At 44.5% G+C, this 19,232-nt stretch overlaps 1 protein-coding gene across 1 annotated transcript in view; it reads left to right on the top strand.

Annotated features, from left to right (window-relative positions):
• The window catches only part of LOC311233625 (scaffold protein ILK-like), a gene marked incomplete at its 3' end in the record, with an annotated part of 44,051 nt that overhangs the window by 21,560 nt on the left and 3,259 nt on the right, over positions 1 to 19,232 (top strand). The window contains exons 3-12 of the mRNA XM_084320591.1: positions 7,517 to 7,682; positions 8,331 to 8,426; positions 9,461 to 9,557; positions 11,195 to 11,278; positions 11,659 to 11,744; positions 13,213 to 13,322; positions 13,547 to 13,674; positions 14,825 to 14,946; positions 16,784 to 16,883; positions 19,031 to 19,161. Coding sequence (XP_084176717.1) covers positions 7,517 to 7,682; positions 8,331 to 8,426; positions 9,461 to 9,557; positions 11,195 to 11,278; positions 11,659 to 11,744; positions 13,213 to 13,322; positions 13,547 to 13,674; positions 14,825 to 14,946; positions 16,784 to 16,883; positions 19,031 to 19,161 — 1,120 coding nt within the window. The remainder of the gene's footprint in view (positions 1 to 7,516; positions 7,683 to 8,330; positions 8,427 to 9,460; positions 9,558 to 11,194; positions 11,279 to 11,658; positions 11,745 to 13,212; positions 13,323 to 13,546; positions 13,675 to 14,824; positions 14,947 to 16,783; positions 16,884 to 19,030; positions 19,162 to 19,232) is intronic.

Genomic DNA, 19,232 nt, shown 5'->3' on the forward strand with positions numbered 1-19,232 from the left:
TTTTTTTGTGAGTTGACATGTCGAGTGTTTGTAAAGTTACATTTAAAAACCACGAGTGTTGGAGTCTGCGTCCTGTACCACACCACCACCACCACCACCACTGTAGGGGTGGGAATCACCAGAGGCCTCACGATACGATACTATCACCATACTCGAGTCACGATACGATAGTATTGCGATGCTAAATATATTGCGATATGCTGAGTATTGCGATATTAATATTGCGATTTATTACCTTTTTTCAACTGCAAAGTAAAACTTTGTCAACATGTTTTATCTAATAAAATAAAGTTTTCAGTCCGTTCATCTCACTTCAATCATTTTTATTGCAGAACATAGTATTTTCTCAAGCAGACGGATGTCAACACTGTGATCTGTGTTGCATGTACCTGACAAACTGAACTGTTTGTATTACAGTCATATTCCAACTTAACTGAATGCACACGTGTGCGTGTGTGTGTGTGTGTGTGGACCACTGTATTATTACAGGTATTGAAATTAACAATGCAACTTCCTTATACAAAAAAAGAAAAAATACAAATTTATTTTATTTTTAATTTTTTTTAATGAATAATTAAATATCGATACTTGGCGTCCCTGTATCGATACAGTATCGCCACGCAAAGTATCGCGATACTACTACTTTTTTTTATAATCGAATTTTATAATTTTATTTTTCTACTTGAAATCAGCCCGCGATCGACTGGTTGGGCGCCACTGGTTAAGACCCCCACCTCTGGAATCACACATACCGCCCGCTGGCCTGAGCTCAAGTCCTACCGGCACTTCCTAGTACTGTCTCAATAAAGAACCTTCTCTCCTGTGTCTCCCCTACTCTGTCTCCCTCTCAGCCTCCCTACTGTCTCAATAAAGAACCTTCTCTCCTGTGTCTCCCCTACTCTGTCTCTCTCTCAGCCTTCCTACTGTCTCAATAAAGAACCTTCTCTCCTGTGTCTCCCCTACTCTGTCTCCCTCTCAGCCTTCCTACTGTCTCAATAAAGAACCTTCTCTCCTGTGTCTCCCCTACTCTGTCTCCCTCTCAGCCTTCCTACTGTCTCAATAAAGAACCTTCTCTCCCGTGTCTCCCCTACTCTGTCTCCCTCTCAGCCTCCCTACTGTCTCAATAAAGAACCTTCTCTCCTGTGTCTCCCCTACTCTGTCTCCCTCTCAGCCTTCCTACTGTCTCAATAAAGAACCTTCTCTCCTGTGTCTCCTCTACTCTGTCTCCCTCTCAGCCTTCCTACTGTCTCAATAAAGAACCTTCTCTCCTGTGTCTCCTCTACTCTGTCTCCCTCTCAGCCTTCCTACTGTCTCAATAAAGAACCTTCTCTCCTGTGTCTCCTCTACTCTGTCTCCCTCTCAGCCTTCCTACTGTCTCAATAAAGAACCTTCTCTCCTGTGTCTCCCCTACTCTGTCTCCCTCTCAGCCTTCCTACTGTCTCAATGAAGAACCTTCTCTCCTGTGTCTCCCTCTCAGCCTTCCTACTGTCTCAATAAAGACCCTTCTCTCCTGTGTCTCCCCTACTCTGTCTCCCTCTCAGCCTTCCTACTGTCTCAATAAAGAACCTTCTCTCCTGTGTCTCCCCTACTCTGTCTCCCCTCAGCCTTCCTACTGTCTCAATAAAGAACCTTCTCTCCTGTGTCTCCTCTACTCTGTCTCCCTCTCAGCCTTCCTACTGTCTCAATAAAGAACCTTCTCTCCTGTGTCTCCTCTACTCTGTCTCCCTCTCAGCCTTCCTACTGTCTCAATAAAGAACCTTCTCTCCTGTGTCTCCTCTACTCTGTCTCCCTCTCAGCCTTCCTACTGTCTCTATAAAGAACTGTCTCTCCTGTGTCTCCCCTACTCTGTCTCCCTCTCAGCCTTCCTACTGCCTCAATAAAGAACCTTCTCTCCTGTGTCTCCCCTACTCTGTCTCCCTCTCAGCCTTCCTACTGTCTCAATAAAGAACCTTCTCTCCTGTGTCTCCCCTACTCTGTCTCCCTCTCAGCCTTCCTACTGTCTCAATAAAGAACCTTCTCTCCTGTGTCTCCCCTACTCTGTCTCCCTCTCAGCCTTCCTACTGTCTCAATAAAGAACCTTCTCTCCTGTGTCTCCTCTACTCTGTCTCCCTCTCAGCCTTCCTACTGTCTCAATAAAGAACCTTCTCTCCTGTGTCTCCTCTACTCTGTCTCCCTCTCAGCCTTCTTACTGTCTCATTAAAGAACCTTCTCTCCTGTGTCTCCTCTACTCTGTCTCCCTCTCAGCCTTCCTACTGTCTCAATAAAGAACCTTCTCTCCTGTGTCTCCCCTACTCTGTCTCCCTCTCAGCCTTCCTACTGTCTCAATGAAGAACCTTCTCTCCTGTGTCTCCCTCTCAGCCTTCCTACTGTCTCAATAAAGACCCTTCTCTCCTGTGTCTCCCCTACTCTGTCTCCCTCTCAGCCTTCCTACTGTCTCAATAAAGAACCTTCTCTCCTGTGTCTCCCCTACTCTGTCTCCCCTCAGCCTTCCTACTGTCTCAATAAAGAACCTTCTCTCCTGTGTCTCCCCTACTCTGTCTCCCTCTCAGCCTTCCTACTGTCTCAATAAAGAACCTTCTCTCCTGTGTCTCCTCTACTCTGTCTCCCTCTCAGCCTTCCTACTGTCTCAATAAAGAACCTTCTCTCCTGTGTCTCCTCTACTCTGTCTCCCTCTCAGCCTTCTTACTGTCTCATTAAAGAACCTTCTCTCCTGTGTCTCCTCTACTCTGTCTCCCTCTCAGCCTTCCTACTGTCTCAATAAAGAACCTTCTCTCCTGTGTCTCCCCTACTCTGTCTCCCTCTCAGCCTTCCTACTGTCTCAATGAAGAACCTTCTCTCCTGTGTCTCCCTCTCAGCCTTCCTACTGTCTCAATAAAGACCCTTCTCTCCTGTGTCTCCCCTACTCTGTCTCCCTCTCAGCCTTCCTACTGTCTCAATAAAGAACCTTCTCTCCTGTGTCTCCCCTACTCTGTCTCCCCTCAGCCTTCCTACTGTCTCAATAAAGAACCTTCTCTCCTGTGTCTCCTCTACTCTGTCTCCCTCTCAGCCTTCCTACTGTCTCAATAAAGAACCTTCTCTCCTGTGTCTCCTCTACTCTGTCTCCCTCTCAGCCTTCCTACTGTCTCAATAAAGAACCTTCTCTCCTGTGTCTCCTCTACTCTGTCTCCCTCTCAGCCTTCCTACTGTCTCAATAAAGAACCTTCTCTCCTGTGTCTCCTCTACTCTGTCTCCCTCTCAGCCTTCCTACTGTCTCTATAAAGAACTGTCTCTCCTGTGTCTCCCCTACTCTGTCTCCCTCTCAGCCTTCCTACTGCCTCAATAAAGAACCTTCTCTCCTGTGTCTCCCCTACTCTGTCTCCCTCTCAGCCTTCCTACTGTCTCAATAAAGAACCTTCTCTCCTGTGTCTCCCCTACTCTGTCTCCCTCTCAGCCTTCCTACTGTCTCAATAAAGAACCTTCTCTCCTGTGTCTCCTCTACTCTGTCTCCCTCTCAGCCTTCCTACTGTCTCAATAAAGAACCTTCTCTCCTGTGTCTCCTCTACTCTGTCTCCCTCTCAGCCTTCCTACTGTCTCAATAAAGAACCTTCTCTCCTGTGTCTCCTCTACTCTGTCTCCCTCTCAGCCTTCTTACTGTCTCATTAAAGAACCTTCTCTCCTGTGTCTCCTCTACTCTGTCTCCCTCTCAGCCTTCCTACTGTCTCAATAAAGAACCTTCTCTCCTGTGTCTCCCCTACTCTGTCTCCCTCTCAGCCTTCCTACTGTCTCAATGAAGAACCTTCTCTCCTGTGTCTCCCTCTCAGCCTTCCTACTGTCTCAATAAAGACCCTTCTCTCCTGTGTCTCCCCTACTCTGTCTCCCTCTCAGCCTTCCTACTGTCTCAATAAAGAACCTTCTCTCCCGTGTCTCCCCTACTCTGTCTCCCTCTCAGCCTTCCTACTGTCTCAATAAAGAACCTTCTCTCCTGTGTCTCCCCTACTCTGTCTCCCTCTCAGCCTTCCTACTGTCTCAATAAAGAACCATCTCTCCTGTGTCTCCCCTGCTCTGTCTCCCTCTCAGCCTTCTTACTGTCTCATTAAAAAACCTTCTCTCCTGTGTCTCCACTACTCTGTCTCCCTCTCAGTCTCCCTACTGTCTCATTAAAGAAAGAAATTACCAAGAGGAGTGGACTTCCCTTAAAAAGAAAATACTAATATACTAAAATAGTATCACAGCTTGAGCAAAGCCAAAGCTTGTAGGCTTCATAAGTTATTTCTGGGCTGCATTCTGATCCAAATTTGGACATTCCCTATTTCCCTCCCCTCATCGCCTTCTCTTTAGTGAGCCCTCTGGTGATGAAGTCCCTGTCCTACAAGTACACCCTTCTCTGCATTGGAACACCAGCAGTGGAGACTGCCTTTTAGATCTCACTAACCCTTTCACTACCAACGGGTTAACCCTTTCACTGCGACAATACAGAAGGTTTTCACTACCACACGACAAAGGGTTAACCCTTTCACAACCGGTTAACCGGTCTGTAGTGTGGTAGTGAAAGGATTAAGAGATATTTGCAATATTAAGCCTTTCTAAAAAATATTTTTAGTTTTTACAACCTGGCCACCTTTTTAAGTGGTGCAGCATACAGTAAATAAAGAAATGAAAGTATAAAAAAAACGGAAAGTGACCATTTGAGTTCTCATTTATATATGCATGATTGTTAGCCATCATATTGTTGTTCCATCCTGCATGGATTCTCTGACCTTGTGGAGCATTGGATCGTGGGATCCGATACGCTTGGCACAGGAAGCTTGTGGAGCATTGCATGGTGGGATACGCTTGGCACAGGAAGCTTGTGGAGCATTGCATGGTGGGATACGCTTGGCGCAGTAAGCTTGCGTTTTCTTCCCTTGATCCCTCAGGAGGAGTAGAACCGAGGGATCAAGGGAAATGCAAAGAAATGCTCCCTTCCTAGGAAGCTGAATATCACTCTGTTTGGGATCCATTTTTCACCTGGGCATTTTTGCAGGGTCTCCAGGGAAGGGAGGAGCGGTGTTGTTGACATGTTGTTGACATGTTGTTGTTGTTGACATGCTGTCTCTGTCCTGGCTGTAGGGACCACTGTGGCCAGTAGGGATGCCCCGATCAAGTTTTTTGCCACCGATACCGATCACCGATCTTCTATGAGTCACATCGGCCGATACACTGATATTGTTCAATTAATAAACTGTATGCCTCACTGTGTGGAAGAGACTGGGATCATTCTTTTGTGCAAGGCAACATCAGGCTTGACTTAAAACATTACTTTCCTAACTTAGTGAAACTAAATGTAACAAATGAACACATAGATATAAATGTACTGAATTGTTATTTCTTATTTTATTTCTTATTATATTATATATATAAAAAAAATCAATATATATATATATATATTTTTGCCGATTCCCGATCCAGCTATTTTTGTGAATATCGGCCGATACCGATCGCTGGCCGATCGATCGGGGCATCCCTAGTGGCTAGCCCCTTTCCTGACTGCTGATGCACGCCTTGCTTTGAATACAGCAGTCACTTGCTCCACCTTACTAGCCATGGGAACACTCACCCTGAAGCACTGGTTATTTACGAACGGTTCGTTCTAAATTTATCACAGAGAAATTTCAAAGGTACTCACAGTTGCACGAGGGTTTCACACACACAAAAGCGGGGTGGTTTGAAAGCTTGGCGTTGCTAATAAACATTTTAAAGATTTTTTATAAACGAGTAAAAATCACAGAGAGCAGCGTTGCATGAAAATGGCGTACTCTTTTTCTTCCGCATTTTGACATGCCGGAGCGCTGTGATTGCTGGGCACACCAGGCATGTGACAAAGCAGAAGAAGAGAAGAAGCCAATCGCAGCGCTCCGGCATGTCAAAATGCGGAAGAAGAGACAAATCAATTTTCATGCAATGCTGCTCTCTGTGATTTTTACTCGTTTATAAAAAATATTTATAGACCACCGCAACACTTTAGGTATTTTCAGCTCATGGGAGAGAGAGCGCGCGCGCGCGCGGGGGGGGGGGGGATAAAGTGAATGCACATTGTCGATGAGAGCCTCGACGTAAGTGTTTTTTTTTTATATACGCCAGAGTCTCCTGAACGCGGAGAGAAACGACCCCAAGTCGATCGGCACTTGTGATGGATAGAGACTCAGTGAGTGAGCTGCACAGACAAAAATACTCATAACTCGCTGAAATATTGACGAATTTACAAACGGGTTGGTTTGATATAAACATCAAAGATGTAGTTATGATACTGCATACTTATAAAAAAAATATTTTTTAAAGATGTTTTTTTTACAAACCGCTTGAATCATAGCCACGTTAACACTTTGACTGCCGGAAAACGCTTTACAGCGTCATTCCCGGCCATGCTCAAGTTGCCGGAGGACGCTGTACAGCGTCCTTATATCAATATTTCAAAAATCTGTGATCGGATTCATATTTCCCCTCCGCTGGCCTGAGATCCACCAGGAGGACCCACTGAGCTCTCTGGCGGTTCAGGAGCGCCATCTGGTGGCCGATCGGCGCAATCGCCAAACAGGAAGTGCTATGGAGGTTGTGCTGGTCGACCATATTACTTCCGGGCACTCTGTTTGGCTCACGGGACTCGATCTCGACACAATACATAGCGATCGATTGCCAATAACTCGATAAACAACATGATTTGGACATATATACTATTATACAAACTGGAAATGGACCCGATATTTCTACATACCATAATAGGTAAATGACTGTTCCACGCTCATCGCCCAACGGCGCGAGGAGGATACGGTAAGATTCAGCGTTATTTTTGATCGTATTCCATATAAACTGTTATGATGAACATATCACCCACACTAGATGAATGATATAACGCTGCCCACGGAATTATAAACGATCCCCCGCCCATCCGGTCATCATCAGATCATACGTAGATCATTCTAGAAGTACGTCCAATTGAAATTTTTTATATCGCCCCGATTGCCATCAAACTGTATTTCATCATCAATATAATGCATTTGGGGCTATAAATCACGTTCTGGAGAAAGCTGCAGAAAGAGATGAAAACATACTTATACATTAGACCATACTTTACTATGAATATGTGAATGAAAAAGTTTAACGTTGCTACACAATGAACAATACATATAGGACTTTGAATGGGCCCTAATAATGGCAATGTAGCAATAGAATTTAAAAAGTTATAGCCATGCAAAGAAGGGGTACTTCTCCATAGACAAATAGAGCCGGCAACCTATGGTATATAATGAATTTAACCCATGGCACCCAAAGTGTTAATAATGCTTGTAATAAACCAAACCGTTTGTAAATCCGTCAATATTTCAGCGAGTTATGAGTATTTTTGTCTGTGCAGCTCACTCACTCTCACTCAAGGCTGACCCTCACAAGATGGCGGCGGTTCAGTGACGTCGCTCTCCATTGGCCGGCAGCGCGGGCAAGCTATCTAGTGTTCTATATATATATATATATCTATGATCCTGATGGCCTCTCTGTGCTCCAGGGACGACCATGGCTTCAGCCCCCTCCACTGGGCCTGCAGGGAAGGACGGAGCGGCGTGGTGGACATGCTGATCATGAGGGGAGCCCGTATTAATGTGATGAACCGCGGCGATGATACCCCTCTACACCTGGCTGCCAACCACGGACACAGAGACATTGTGGCTAAGGTACACGCGCACACACGCACGCACGCATGCACACACACACACACACACACACACCATGAAGTCAACCATGCACTAGAAATACTTGAAAGGGTTTAAAAAATTCAATATACTTTTTATTGCTCTGCTTTTAGCTTCACGTGGAACGTCTTGCAATGTACCTTATTATTAAACCTCGATACTTTAGTATCCTTTGGTCAGTTTAAATCCTTAACGACCAACCATTTCACTCCAGTCTGCAGTTGTTTTTAATCGTTTCATTGATTGACTTTCTGTTTCGTTTCGTGTTTTGTTTTTCTTTTATTCATTGCGTGCTGTATTTTCTCCACAGCATCTCAAATGAGAGTTGAACTCTCTCAATGATCTCCGAGACTAAATGAAGGTTGAATGAATAAATGGATATTCACACTGATCTGGAGTCAGTGACCAGGAACACTTGTCGTCGTCGTCTTCACGACCGTATTCAATCTCACAGACCGACGCTGATTCTAGATCAGCACTCCCGCTCCGAGAGGCTCTTGTGACTGTGTGGACCTTTTCATTCATTCATTCAATCTTTATTTAATGCCGAAGGATCATTGAAATGTATGTGACTCGGTGACGTGATATCACACTCCCACTAACTAGTTCTTCTGTGTGCGTGATGCGTAGCTGATTCAGTGCAAAGCGGACCCCAACACAGTCAACGAACATGGAAACACGCCACTCCACTACGCCTGCTTCTGGGGACAGGACCTTGTGGCGGAGGTATGGCGCCCTCTCCTGGGCAAAAACAGTCACGACTGCGGCTATGTATTATTTCCACTCCATATGAATGAATGAATGAATGAAAACTTTATTTAACAGATTGCAGAATGGGTACAATACAGTACGGCTCAATACATACAATTGTTAAGGGGATGCAGACCTGAGAAAGACGTTTGTCTTGTTTCCATCAGGGTCCCCCATTTTCAATTCATCATAACATATATGACATACATGACATACAGATAGTCAGTACTGCTACATCTATACATTTATGACATACCAGATTTGCAAATACAGTACTGTTTGTGATACAGAAGGAGTCAAGAAAAGGGAGTGTATACATTTGACGTAGAAACTGTACATTGGAGGAGGTTGGGTGGGGGGGGGTTGGGTACACTGGGATATTGACAACCATACTGGGTAATTTACATTGGAGGTGGTTGGGGGGGGGGGGGGGCGGGGGGCACACTGTATAAACAAGTAACACTGTACATTGAGGGGGGGGGGGGTGGAGACACTGTACAAACAAACACAATTGTACATTGAACTATTGACAAAACCATACTAGGTAAATGACTGTACATTGGAGGGGGTTGGGTTAGGATATTTACAGGGGCCAGTGTTGAATTGCAGTCTCCCGTAGGTGTCCCTTGAGAGAGGTTTTGAAAGTGGGTAGTGATCCACATTCCTTTACAGCTTTGGGTAGGGCGTTCCACATTGATGTGGCATAATTGCGAAACGTGTTTAGTCCCTTATTTGAGCCGAATCTGGGTTTAACATGATTTGTGGAGCTCCCTCTGGTGTTGTGATCGTGGTATTCATATCGCCATTGACTGACTGACCCGCACGCATCATGTATATTTGCTTTAAATTCAGATGCATGTTCTATATAAGATAATCGGGGGGGGGGGGGCTTATTGACTGTTTATTTCATGTAAAGCTCAACGCGATCAAATTTGAGGACGGACGGCGCACTACAATCTAAAGTTCTGATAAATACTTTTTTCCTCTGCTCAATCTGTTCCATTCCTCAGGACCTGGTAGCATGCGGTGCCCAGGTGTGTATGTGTAACCGGTATGGCGAGGCACCTCTGGACAAGGCGAAGCCCCACCTAAGCCAGCTGCTTCAAGGTCAGAGGTCGTTTAACCCTCATGTTGTGTTAGGAATTGGCACCACTGGCCGTTGTTAGCGGGTCAATGTTGACCCGGAGTCTAACTCAGTCCTGACCACTAAAAAGAAAGGAGTATCACTCGATATAGTTAATACTACATCCTAACTAACATTATATGCATTCATAACCATATAATCCCATTGTAATTAGATTTTATGGCCCCCGAGACACATCATGTCCCTTATTTTTAAGATGAAAATGAGGTTGTTCGATCATAATATACTAAATGTGAAACCCATAGATAATAATGTTTTCTGACTATATAATGGAACAATATTAGAATATAACTTCTGAAAAAAGTTGAGTATATTTATAATTTTTTTATTTATTTATATTTAGTATTTTTATAGTATAGTTTTACCTTGCCGGGTCAAGAATGACCCTAACACCACAGTCGTACTTTTTTTTCTGCAGATACCTTCAGAATTTTCAAAATGGTGAAACATAGTTTTGCTGTGCTTATAATGTTGTGGAGGATATCATGAAGCCTTGTTCTAATCAAATCAACTACATGGTAGTTATTACATATTTTTTTTTTTTTTTATCTTTTCCCCCCTCCTTTTTCCTCCGATTTTCTCCCATCCCAATGTTAGTCGTTATGCCAATTCCCAATCCCCTTCCTGGTCGCTGCGCACTTACCCCCCACAGTCGGTCTGGGAGAGTGGAGGCTACCACGTGCTTCCTCCGACACACGTCCAGCCAATCAACCGCTTCTTTTCACCTGGCAGCACGGATTCTCACTGAGAGGGCGTAGCGTGTGGAAGGATCACACTATCCCACTTAGATCCTATCCGCGCTTAGCAGGCGCCCCGACCGAACTGTAGGAGTCGCTGTTTACAACGACCCGGACCCACCCCGCCAGCTTCTCCCACCCTCTAATACTGCCAATTGTATTAGTGTGAACGGCCAGCCAAGCTGGTGACAACCCCGGAGCTGTGAGCTGGATTCGAACAGGCGAATCCAGCGTCTCCGGTGTTGGTGACGAACGCAATCTCCGTTACGCCACCTGACCGCCCAGTTATTACATATTATAACCTTGAAACGGGTCGCTGGAGACCCTAACACCACATAAGGGTTGAGGTCGTCTACATCGTATCATTCTACACCCTCAGTCATAACCTCTGTAAAAAACCGCCATGTTGATCCGTCTGTCTCATCTGGGGATTATTTGACTAAAGCGGCGACAGTGGCCCTACAGCAGGTAGAGCGGTCGGACGGTAGTCGGAAGGTTCCCGGTTCGATTCCCACTCCCCCCCCCCCCCCCCCCGGCAGCATGTCGATGTGTCCTTGAGCGAGACACTTAAACCCCTAATTGCTCCCGATGAGCAGGATGACACCTTGCACGGTCGCCTCCGCCATCGGTGTGTGAGTGTGAGGAAAGAAATTGTAAAGCGCTTTGGATAAAAGCTGCTATATAAAAAATGCACCATTTAACCATAAGAAAATGATCCAGAAGACTTTCAAAAACATCGACATGTCTTGATGGTTTTGGATCTGTAAAACTAAAGTTGAATAATGAGGTTTAGGAATGGGATTCAGTCGAGCCTACTTTGTGAACCCCCCCCCCCTGTCCTCTGTCCATCTGTCCATCTTTAGAGAAAGCTGAGAAACAAGGCCAGAGTCTCGTCAAAGTCCCTTACAAGGAAAGCTTCTGGAAGGGCACCATGCGGACGCGACCCCGTGAGTGAGACACACACACACACACGCACACGCACACGCACACACACACACACCAGGGCCATCCCTAGACTTTTGGGGGCCTTAAGTTACGATCATTTGGGGGGCCCTCCGTTTCACCTTGAATCAGATATCTGCACCAGAGCCGTTTCGATATTCGGTTGCAATTATGTTTGCCTTTGACGGTTTTTTCGAAGGGCCCTCTGATGAAATAATTCCACTACACACACACACACACACACACACACACACACACACACACACACACACACACACACACACACACACACACACACACACACACACACACACACAACGTCCAAAACACTCAAAGCATGAAGATTTCTTATCCTTCGCTCTAATGTTGTTCTCGTTTCTGTCAGGTAACGGGACTCTGAACAAGCAGGCTGGTATTGATTATAAGCAGCTGTCTCTTCTGGCCAAGATCAACGAGAACCAGTCCGGCGAGGTCAGTACTGTTATCTCCATGTAGACATTTCTATGAAAAAATTTATAATTAAGATTTTTTACACTCAACTCAACACTACTTTCAAATAAAGTGCTGCGCTAGACGGCTTTGAAAACTAACTGAAGTGTAGCTGTTTCCCTACAGTCCCTACATACTACTAGTGCATTAGGCTGCAGCTCCGCGAGAAGTAACGCTAGCTTTTAGGGGTGTAACGACGCATCGATTAATCGAAATGCATCGATTCTAATGTGACGATTCAACTGCATCGATTTGAAAATGTTAGAATCAATTATAATAGAAATTAATCAAATTTTCTTTTTCTTTTTTTCTTTTTTTTTTTGTTGTGTGTATTGTTTTTATTGACCTATAGTCCATTCATGCTGAGTGAATCAGTTCCCCCAGCCACATTTGTGTATTCAAATTTTTTGTGGGGAATTAACTGATAGAAAATGAATAGAAAATAAATCGAATCGAATCGTGGTCAAATGAAGAGATTTCATGATGCATTGAATCGTTGCCTGAATAATCGTAATCGAAATTAATCCTTGTGAGGTCGCATCGTTACACCGCTCTATCCTGCTCATTGCTGCATGGCCGGGGGATGACGTCATCATAGTGAACGTTGTGTGTTCTCTCTCTCTCTAGCTGTGGCCAGGGGATGACGTCATCATAGTGAACGTTGTGTGTTCTCTCTCTCTCTAGCTGTGGCCAGGGGATGACGTCATCATAGTGAACGTTATGTGTTCTCTCTCTCTCTCTAGCTGTGGCCGGAGGGATGACGTCATCATAGTGAACGTTATGTGTTCTCTCTCTCTCTAGCTGTGGCCGGGGGATGACGTCATCATATAGTGAACGTTATGTGTTCTCTCTCTCTCTAGCTGTGGCCGGGCGATGACATCATCATGGTGAACGTTGTGTGTTCTCTCTCTCTCTCTAGCTGTGGCCGGGGGGATGACATCATCATATAGTGAACGTTGTGTGTTCTCTCTCTCTCTCTAGCTGTGGCCGGGGGGATGACATCATCATATAGTGAACGTTGTGTGTTCTCTCTCTCTCTAGCTGTGGCCGGGGGATGACATCATCAGCGCTTTGGGGAGATATTTTATTTTTAGAGCATTAACTCTGTGGAATGGCCTGCCTCGGAACCTCTGCTGCATTTACAGTAGATTCACTTTTAAAAAGAATCTTAAATAGTTTTTAAATTGTTTTTAACACTGTAAAGTAATTTTTTGTTTTTGTTTTACACTCATGTAATTTTAGCTATCTTAATTGTTACAGTAGTTTCATTATGCATTGTGTGTACTGACTTTTAATCATTTTGTTTTTGCAATGGTGATTGTTTTTGTATGTTTTTTTTGTGTGTGTGGACCCCAGGAAGACTAGCTGGTTGCTATCGCACCAGCTAATGGGGATCCCTAATAAAATAAAATAAAATAGTGAACGTTGTGTGTTCTCTCTCTCTCTCTAGCTGTGGCAGGGTCGCTGGCAGGGGGACGAGATCATCGTGAAAGTTCTCCAGGTGAGAGACTGGACAACAAGGAAGAGCAGAGACTTCAATGAGGAGCATCCAAAACTCAGGTAGTACAGTATAAAGTACACACACTACCACCAGATGGTCACACCCCTATAGGAATCAACTCATTATCTCACAATATTTACATCAGGATTTCCCATCATCCTTGGGGTCCCCCTGAAATTAAAAGGAATATCTCTTTTTCAAACTCTCTCCTCCCTCCCTCCCTCCCTCCCTCCCTCCCTCCCTCTCCTCCCTCCCTCCCTCCCCTCTCTCCCTTCCCATATAGGATCTTCTCTCACCCAAACATTCTGCCCGTGCTGGGGAGCTGTCAGTCCCCCCCCTCCCCTCACCCCATAATCATCAGCCACTACATGCCATATGGATCTCTGCACAACATCCTGCACCAGGGCACCAGTGAGTACCTGTGTGTGTGTGTGTGTGTGTGTGTGTGTGTGTGTGTGCGCGTGCGTCTGTGTGTCTGTGTCTGACTCTGTGTGTGTGTCTGTGTGTAACAGAGAGAGAGAGAAATAATGTGTGCTTGAGTGTGTACAGCTCATCTCCTTTACATTGCTACTACTTTAGTCCTAATTTATTCTCTTCTCTTCTCTTCTCCTCCCCTCTTCTCTTCTCCCTTCTTTTCTCTTCTTTGCTTCTCCTCTCTTCTCCTCCCCTCTCTTCTCTTCTCCTCTATTTGCTCTTCTCTCTTTTTCTCTCCTCTTCTCCCCTATTATTTTCTCTTCTCCTCTTCTCCCCTCTCCTTCTCTCCTCCTCTCCTCTCTTCTCTTCTTCTCCCCTCTCTTCTTTTCTCTCCTTCTCTCCTCTATTCTCTTCTCTTCTCCCCTCTCTTCTTTTCTCTCCTCTCCCCTCCCATCTTCTCCTCTCCTCTATTCTCTTCTCCTATCCTCTCTTCTCCCCTCTCTTCTCTTCTCCCCTCTTTTCTCCTCTCCCATCTTCTCCTCTCTTCTCCTCTCCTCCCCTCTCTTCTCTTCTCCCCTCTTTTCTCCTCTCCCATCTTCTCTTCTCCTCTCTTCTCCTCTCCTCCCCTCTTCTCCTCTCCTCCCCTCTCTTCTCTTCTCCCCTCTTTTCTTCTCCCCTCTCTTATCTTCTCCCTCTTCTCTTCTCGTCCCCTCTTCTTTTCTCTTCTCCTCTTCTCCCCTCTTCTTTTCTCTTCTCTTCTCTTCTCCTCTCCCCCCTCTTATTTTCTCTCCTCTCTTCTCCTCCCCTCCCCTCTCTTCTCCCCTCTTCTCTTTGCCCCTCTTCTCTCTTCTCCTCTCCCCTCTCCTCTCCCCTCCCCTCCCCTCTCCTCTCCTCTCCTCTCCTCTCCTCTCCTCTCCTCTCCTCTCCTCTCCTCTCCTCCCCTCTCCTCTCCTCTCCTCCCCTCTCTTCTCCTCCCCTCTCTCCTCTCCCCTCTTCTCCCCTCCTCTCCCCTCTCCTCTCTCCTCTCCCCTCTCTTCTCTTCTCCTCTCCTCTCCTCTCTTCTCCTCCCCTCTCTTCTCCCCTCTTCTCTTCTCCTCTCCCCTCTTCTCCCCTCCTCTCCCCTCTCCTCCCCTCTCCTCTCCCTCAGCCTTGGTGGTAGATCAGACTCAAGCGGTGAGGTTTGCTCTGGACATCGCCAGTGGAATGGCCTTCCTGCACACTCTAGAGCCAATGGTCTCACGGCTGCACCTCAACAGCAAGCACGTCATGGTAAGACGACACCGTCCCAAAGCTTCTGGGGAGGAGTCATTACAGGAACATCCTGAGAGTGGGGCGGCTGGGTGGCACAGCGGACATTGCGCTTGTCGCCAACGCAAGAGACACCGGGTTCGACTCCGGCTGTCGGCGTTGCCTCCGGCTTGGGCCGGCCGTCATACTGGCTCAATTGGCAGAGTCAGCGGGTGGGAAGTCGATGGGTGGTAATCTGGACGTTGTGGACAGCGACTCCTACAGGTCGGTTGGGGGACGCCTGCACAGCAGAGACAGGAAATGGCAGGGGGTAGTGTGAGCCTCCCACGCGTTACTCCTCGCCACTGAGAGTTCGAGCTGCTGCGGTGGTGAAAAGATGCGACAGGCTGCCTCTTCGTGTACCGGAGGGGACACGTGATGCAAGGCTTCTGTCCTCACTACAACCGACCAGTGGGAGGCATAGTCTAGCAACGTTCAAGACAGGGGAGGGGAGAATTGGATAATACGAAATTGGGATGGGGAGAACAATTTTAAAAGAGAAAAAAAAGAATTCAGCAGCCTAACGTTCACCGGTGTCTAATAACCTGAACTAGTCCTCTCAGTGTCACGACTCAGGAGTGTTATCCTGTTTGAACAGGACAAGAGGAATACAGCTAGTGTCACTTGATTGATATACATTCTCCTCCTGAGTAGAACATATTATTTATATATTTGTATTATTATTAGTGTATATTAGGGCTGTCAGTTTATCGCGTTAATTAGATTAATTAATTACACAGCAAATTATCGCGTTATGAAAATTAACTCAAAATTAATTACAAAAAAAATAATTTTTTTTTTTTTTTTTTTTTTTATAATATTTTTTTTGTATCTCATTCATTCCATAAGAATGTAGAATACACATTTACAGACTTTTTATTTTTTAATATGGTCCATTTGCATGTTCTTGGTATCTGATTCTAGGGACATCTATGAATCTCAGGGAATGTATTCCCAGTGTCAGAAATACTGTGGGCTAGATCCACAAAGAATGGATTGCACGGTGCAAGTTGCACCCTGGTCTGCATCCCCTTAACAATTGTGTGCTGTACTGTATTGTACCCATTCTGCAATCTGTTAATAACATTTTCATTCAATCAATCAATCTGCGCGGTGATTGATTGAATGAACATTTTATTTTCAGTTAATTGTAATGAACCAAATGAGAATATCAATAAATTTTTTTGTATCTTTGACTGTGAATAACACCATGCTCAAATTGACCAGACCTGAAAAATCTAAGCAAATTAATAGATGGAAGATGATTAAACAGAAGGTTTTGTAGATACAGTACTGAATTCTGCCATCCGGACACATGCAATTTGAAATATGATTATATAATATAGAATATCAGGCATAAAATGGTTATGCGATTAAAATGCGATTAATTAGATTAATTAATTACAAATCCTGTAATTAATTAGATTAATTTTTTTAATCGCCTGACAGCACTAGTGTATATACTTGACCACAGTTGTACAGCCCTTGCCTATTTTAATTTAATTTCAGTTTATATCCTATTTTATTTGATTCCACCTTTTCATTTTACAGTAGTACAGCCATGGCCTATTTTTATTTCATAATTCTATTCTATTCTATTCTATTGTGCTTCTATCTTAATTTTGTTCATATTCCACTTTTTATTTTATTATCTGTCCCGTTATTGTCTGTCCGTTAATGTCGCACCAAAAACGACCAAATCAAATTCCTTGTATGTGAAAACTATTTGGCAATAAAGACCTTTCTGATTCTGTGGGATTGATTCACCCCCCCCCCACCAGTGTTGGATTAATAACTAACCGATGTGACTGATTGGCAGATTGATGAAGACATGACGGCCAGGGTAAGCATGGCAGATGCCAAGTTCTCCTTCCAGTGTCCTGGTCGTATGTACTCTCCAGCATGGATGGCACCCGAAGGTATTCACCCTACTTACACCTTTCAAATCATATTTATCTTAAAAGTCGTAGGTTGGAGTGTTGTAAACGTTCATAGTTAAAAGACCGTGGACGCTGAGTACTTGTGTATGTATTGTCCTTTGTCTCAAGGGTTCAGTCAGCCTGAATGTAATGATGTGTTTTTCATTATCAACCTGTCTGAATTAGTCCAAACGGGTACAGATCTGGTAGAGATGGGACAGTGGGGTTGTCAAAATTGGCCAAAAATGACATTCAACTATTCCGACTAAAAAAAGAAAAAAATATATAGGTTTGAACCATTCGAATATCTATTATTGCACATTATGTCCTGATTGAGAACGGGCATTATGCTAGATTGAGAACGGGGCAGTCTCTCGGAGCGAGATCAAATGAATGAAAGTACGGTATATAGAACGGACCTTCAATACACAGCAACGCGCCCCCCGAGCAAGGTGTGATAAACATGGAACAATATCTTTAACTTTAAATGGTACCATCAAACCATTGGGGACCTGCATGACGCTTCTGTCTCTATTCATTATTCAATATCTAGAAGATTTACCACAAGGGATGATTTACAAAAAAAGTGCTATTTAAATTTAAAAAGATTAATAAATAAAAATATGGAAAAGTAGGCTACATTATTAGACGCTAGAACTCCCAAAACTCTAGCGTTAGCATAACAAAGAACGGTAGGCCAGCTGTGTTTACATAGCTTGCATACAACTTTGTTTCGAGGCTCCACGAGTTTGTCTTCTAGTGACAAGAATCTGAAGTATTTACAAACAGGGCTTTTTTAAGATTTACTCTGAGTGCAAACCACTGTGGCCGAGTTGGGTCCTGAGCTCTCTGCCATCATCACACCATGCAGCTGTTGAATTATTGGCACGTTCTTCAGCCCATCAGAGTAAACCAGAAGTAACTAGCCTTGGTGTCATTTTAGATTCCGACCTAAGTTGTAAAAAGCACATAAACAAGGTGACTAAAGTAGAATTTTTTTTCATTTAAGAAATATTGCCGCAAAGTGCGGCCATTTTTAAACCAAAAGGATGCTGAAAAAAGAATTCGTCCTTTTATTTTCGTATTTTCGTCGTATAGATTACTGTAATGCTCTTTTTACTGGTCTACCAAAATAATCTATTGAGAAATTACAGTTGATTCAAAACTCTGCTGCCAGACTTTTAACGAAAACACAGAGAGCCTGTCACTCCTGTTTTAGCTGCACTACATTGGCTCCCTGTCTCTTTTAGAATTGATTTGAAAGTTATTTTACTTGTGTATAAGGCCTTAAATGACTTAGCACCATTTTATATCACAGAGTCTCTGCTGTTTTACACCCCTTAAAGAACACTTCGGTCCACTGAAGCAAGTATTTTAATTGTCCCTAAAGTGCCCAACAGAAGAATTGCAGAATCAGCTTTCTTTTATTATGCATTGAAACTGTGGACCACTCTACCTAAAGAGAGGTGGGGCTCAGTGGAGCTTTTTAAACAGCGTCTGAAAACACATCTCTTTAACTTGGCCTTTAACTGTATTTAGTAACTCCTTTTGTTTTTTCTTCTTTCTATTTATTTGATTGCTTGTGATATGCAATTTGTCTACTGAGTCCTGCATTTTATTATTAATTTGTATTTGTACATTTTATTTTTAGTTTTGTCGAAGCACTCTGTGCTGCTTTCTATTGCATGAAAAGTGCTTTATAAATAAAGTTTATTATTATTATTATTATTATTATTATTAAATGTGCACTCCGCTAAATGAAAGTGACATTGCGAGAAGTCGAGAGGAAGACGGCTGTTTTTTTTTTTCTTCTCCACAATCTAATATTCATTTTCACAATCAAATGTTTGGAATTATTATACATTTATAGTATAGCCCTACTGAACAGTAATTGGAAATACATGTAGACACACAGGCCAGCCAGCCAGCCAAACGGGCAGAGCAGATCAATGTGGGGCCCTCGCCTCCTGTTCGGTCAGGAACACGGTCATAACTGTTTGAAGTTAGTCACACTCCATGTCCATCTTGTGTTCTGCTCATGCTAATGGCATGAAAACAACTACTGTATCCCACTGTGTGCTCTCTCCTCCTCCCCCCCCCCCCCCTCTCTCGCTTGTCCTCCTGCCCCCCCCCCCCCCCCCCCCCAGCTCTCCAGAAAAGGCCTGAGGACATCAACCGGCGGTCAGCAGACATGTGGAGCTTTGCCGTGTTGCTGTGGGAGCTGGTGACCAGAGAGGTCCCATTCGCTGACCTCTCACAGATGGAGATAGGCATGAAGGTGTGTGTGTGTAGGGGGGGGGGGGGGTTATACGTAGGGGTGGGAATCACCAGAGGCCTCACGTTACGATA

Source organism: Notolepis coatsorum (assembly GCF_963971535.1).
Source record: "Notolepis coatsorum genome assembly, chromosome: 8".
Classification (NCBI taxonomy): Eukaryota; Metazoa; Chordata; class Actinopteri; order Aulopiformes; family Paralepididae; genus Notolepis; species Notolepis coatsorum.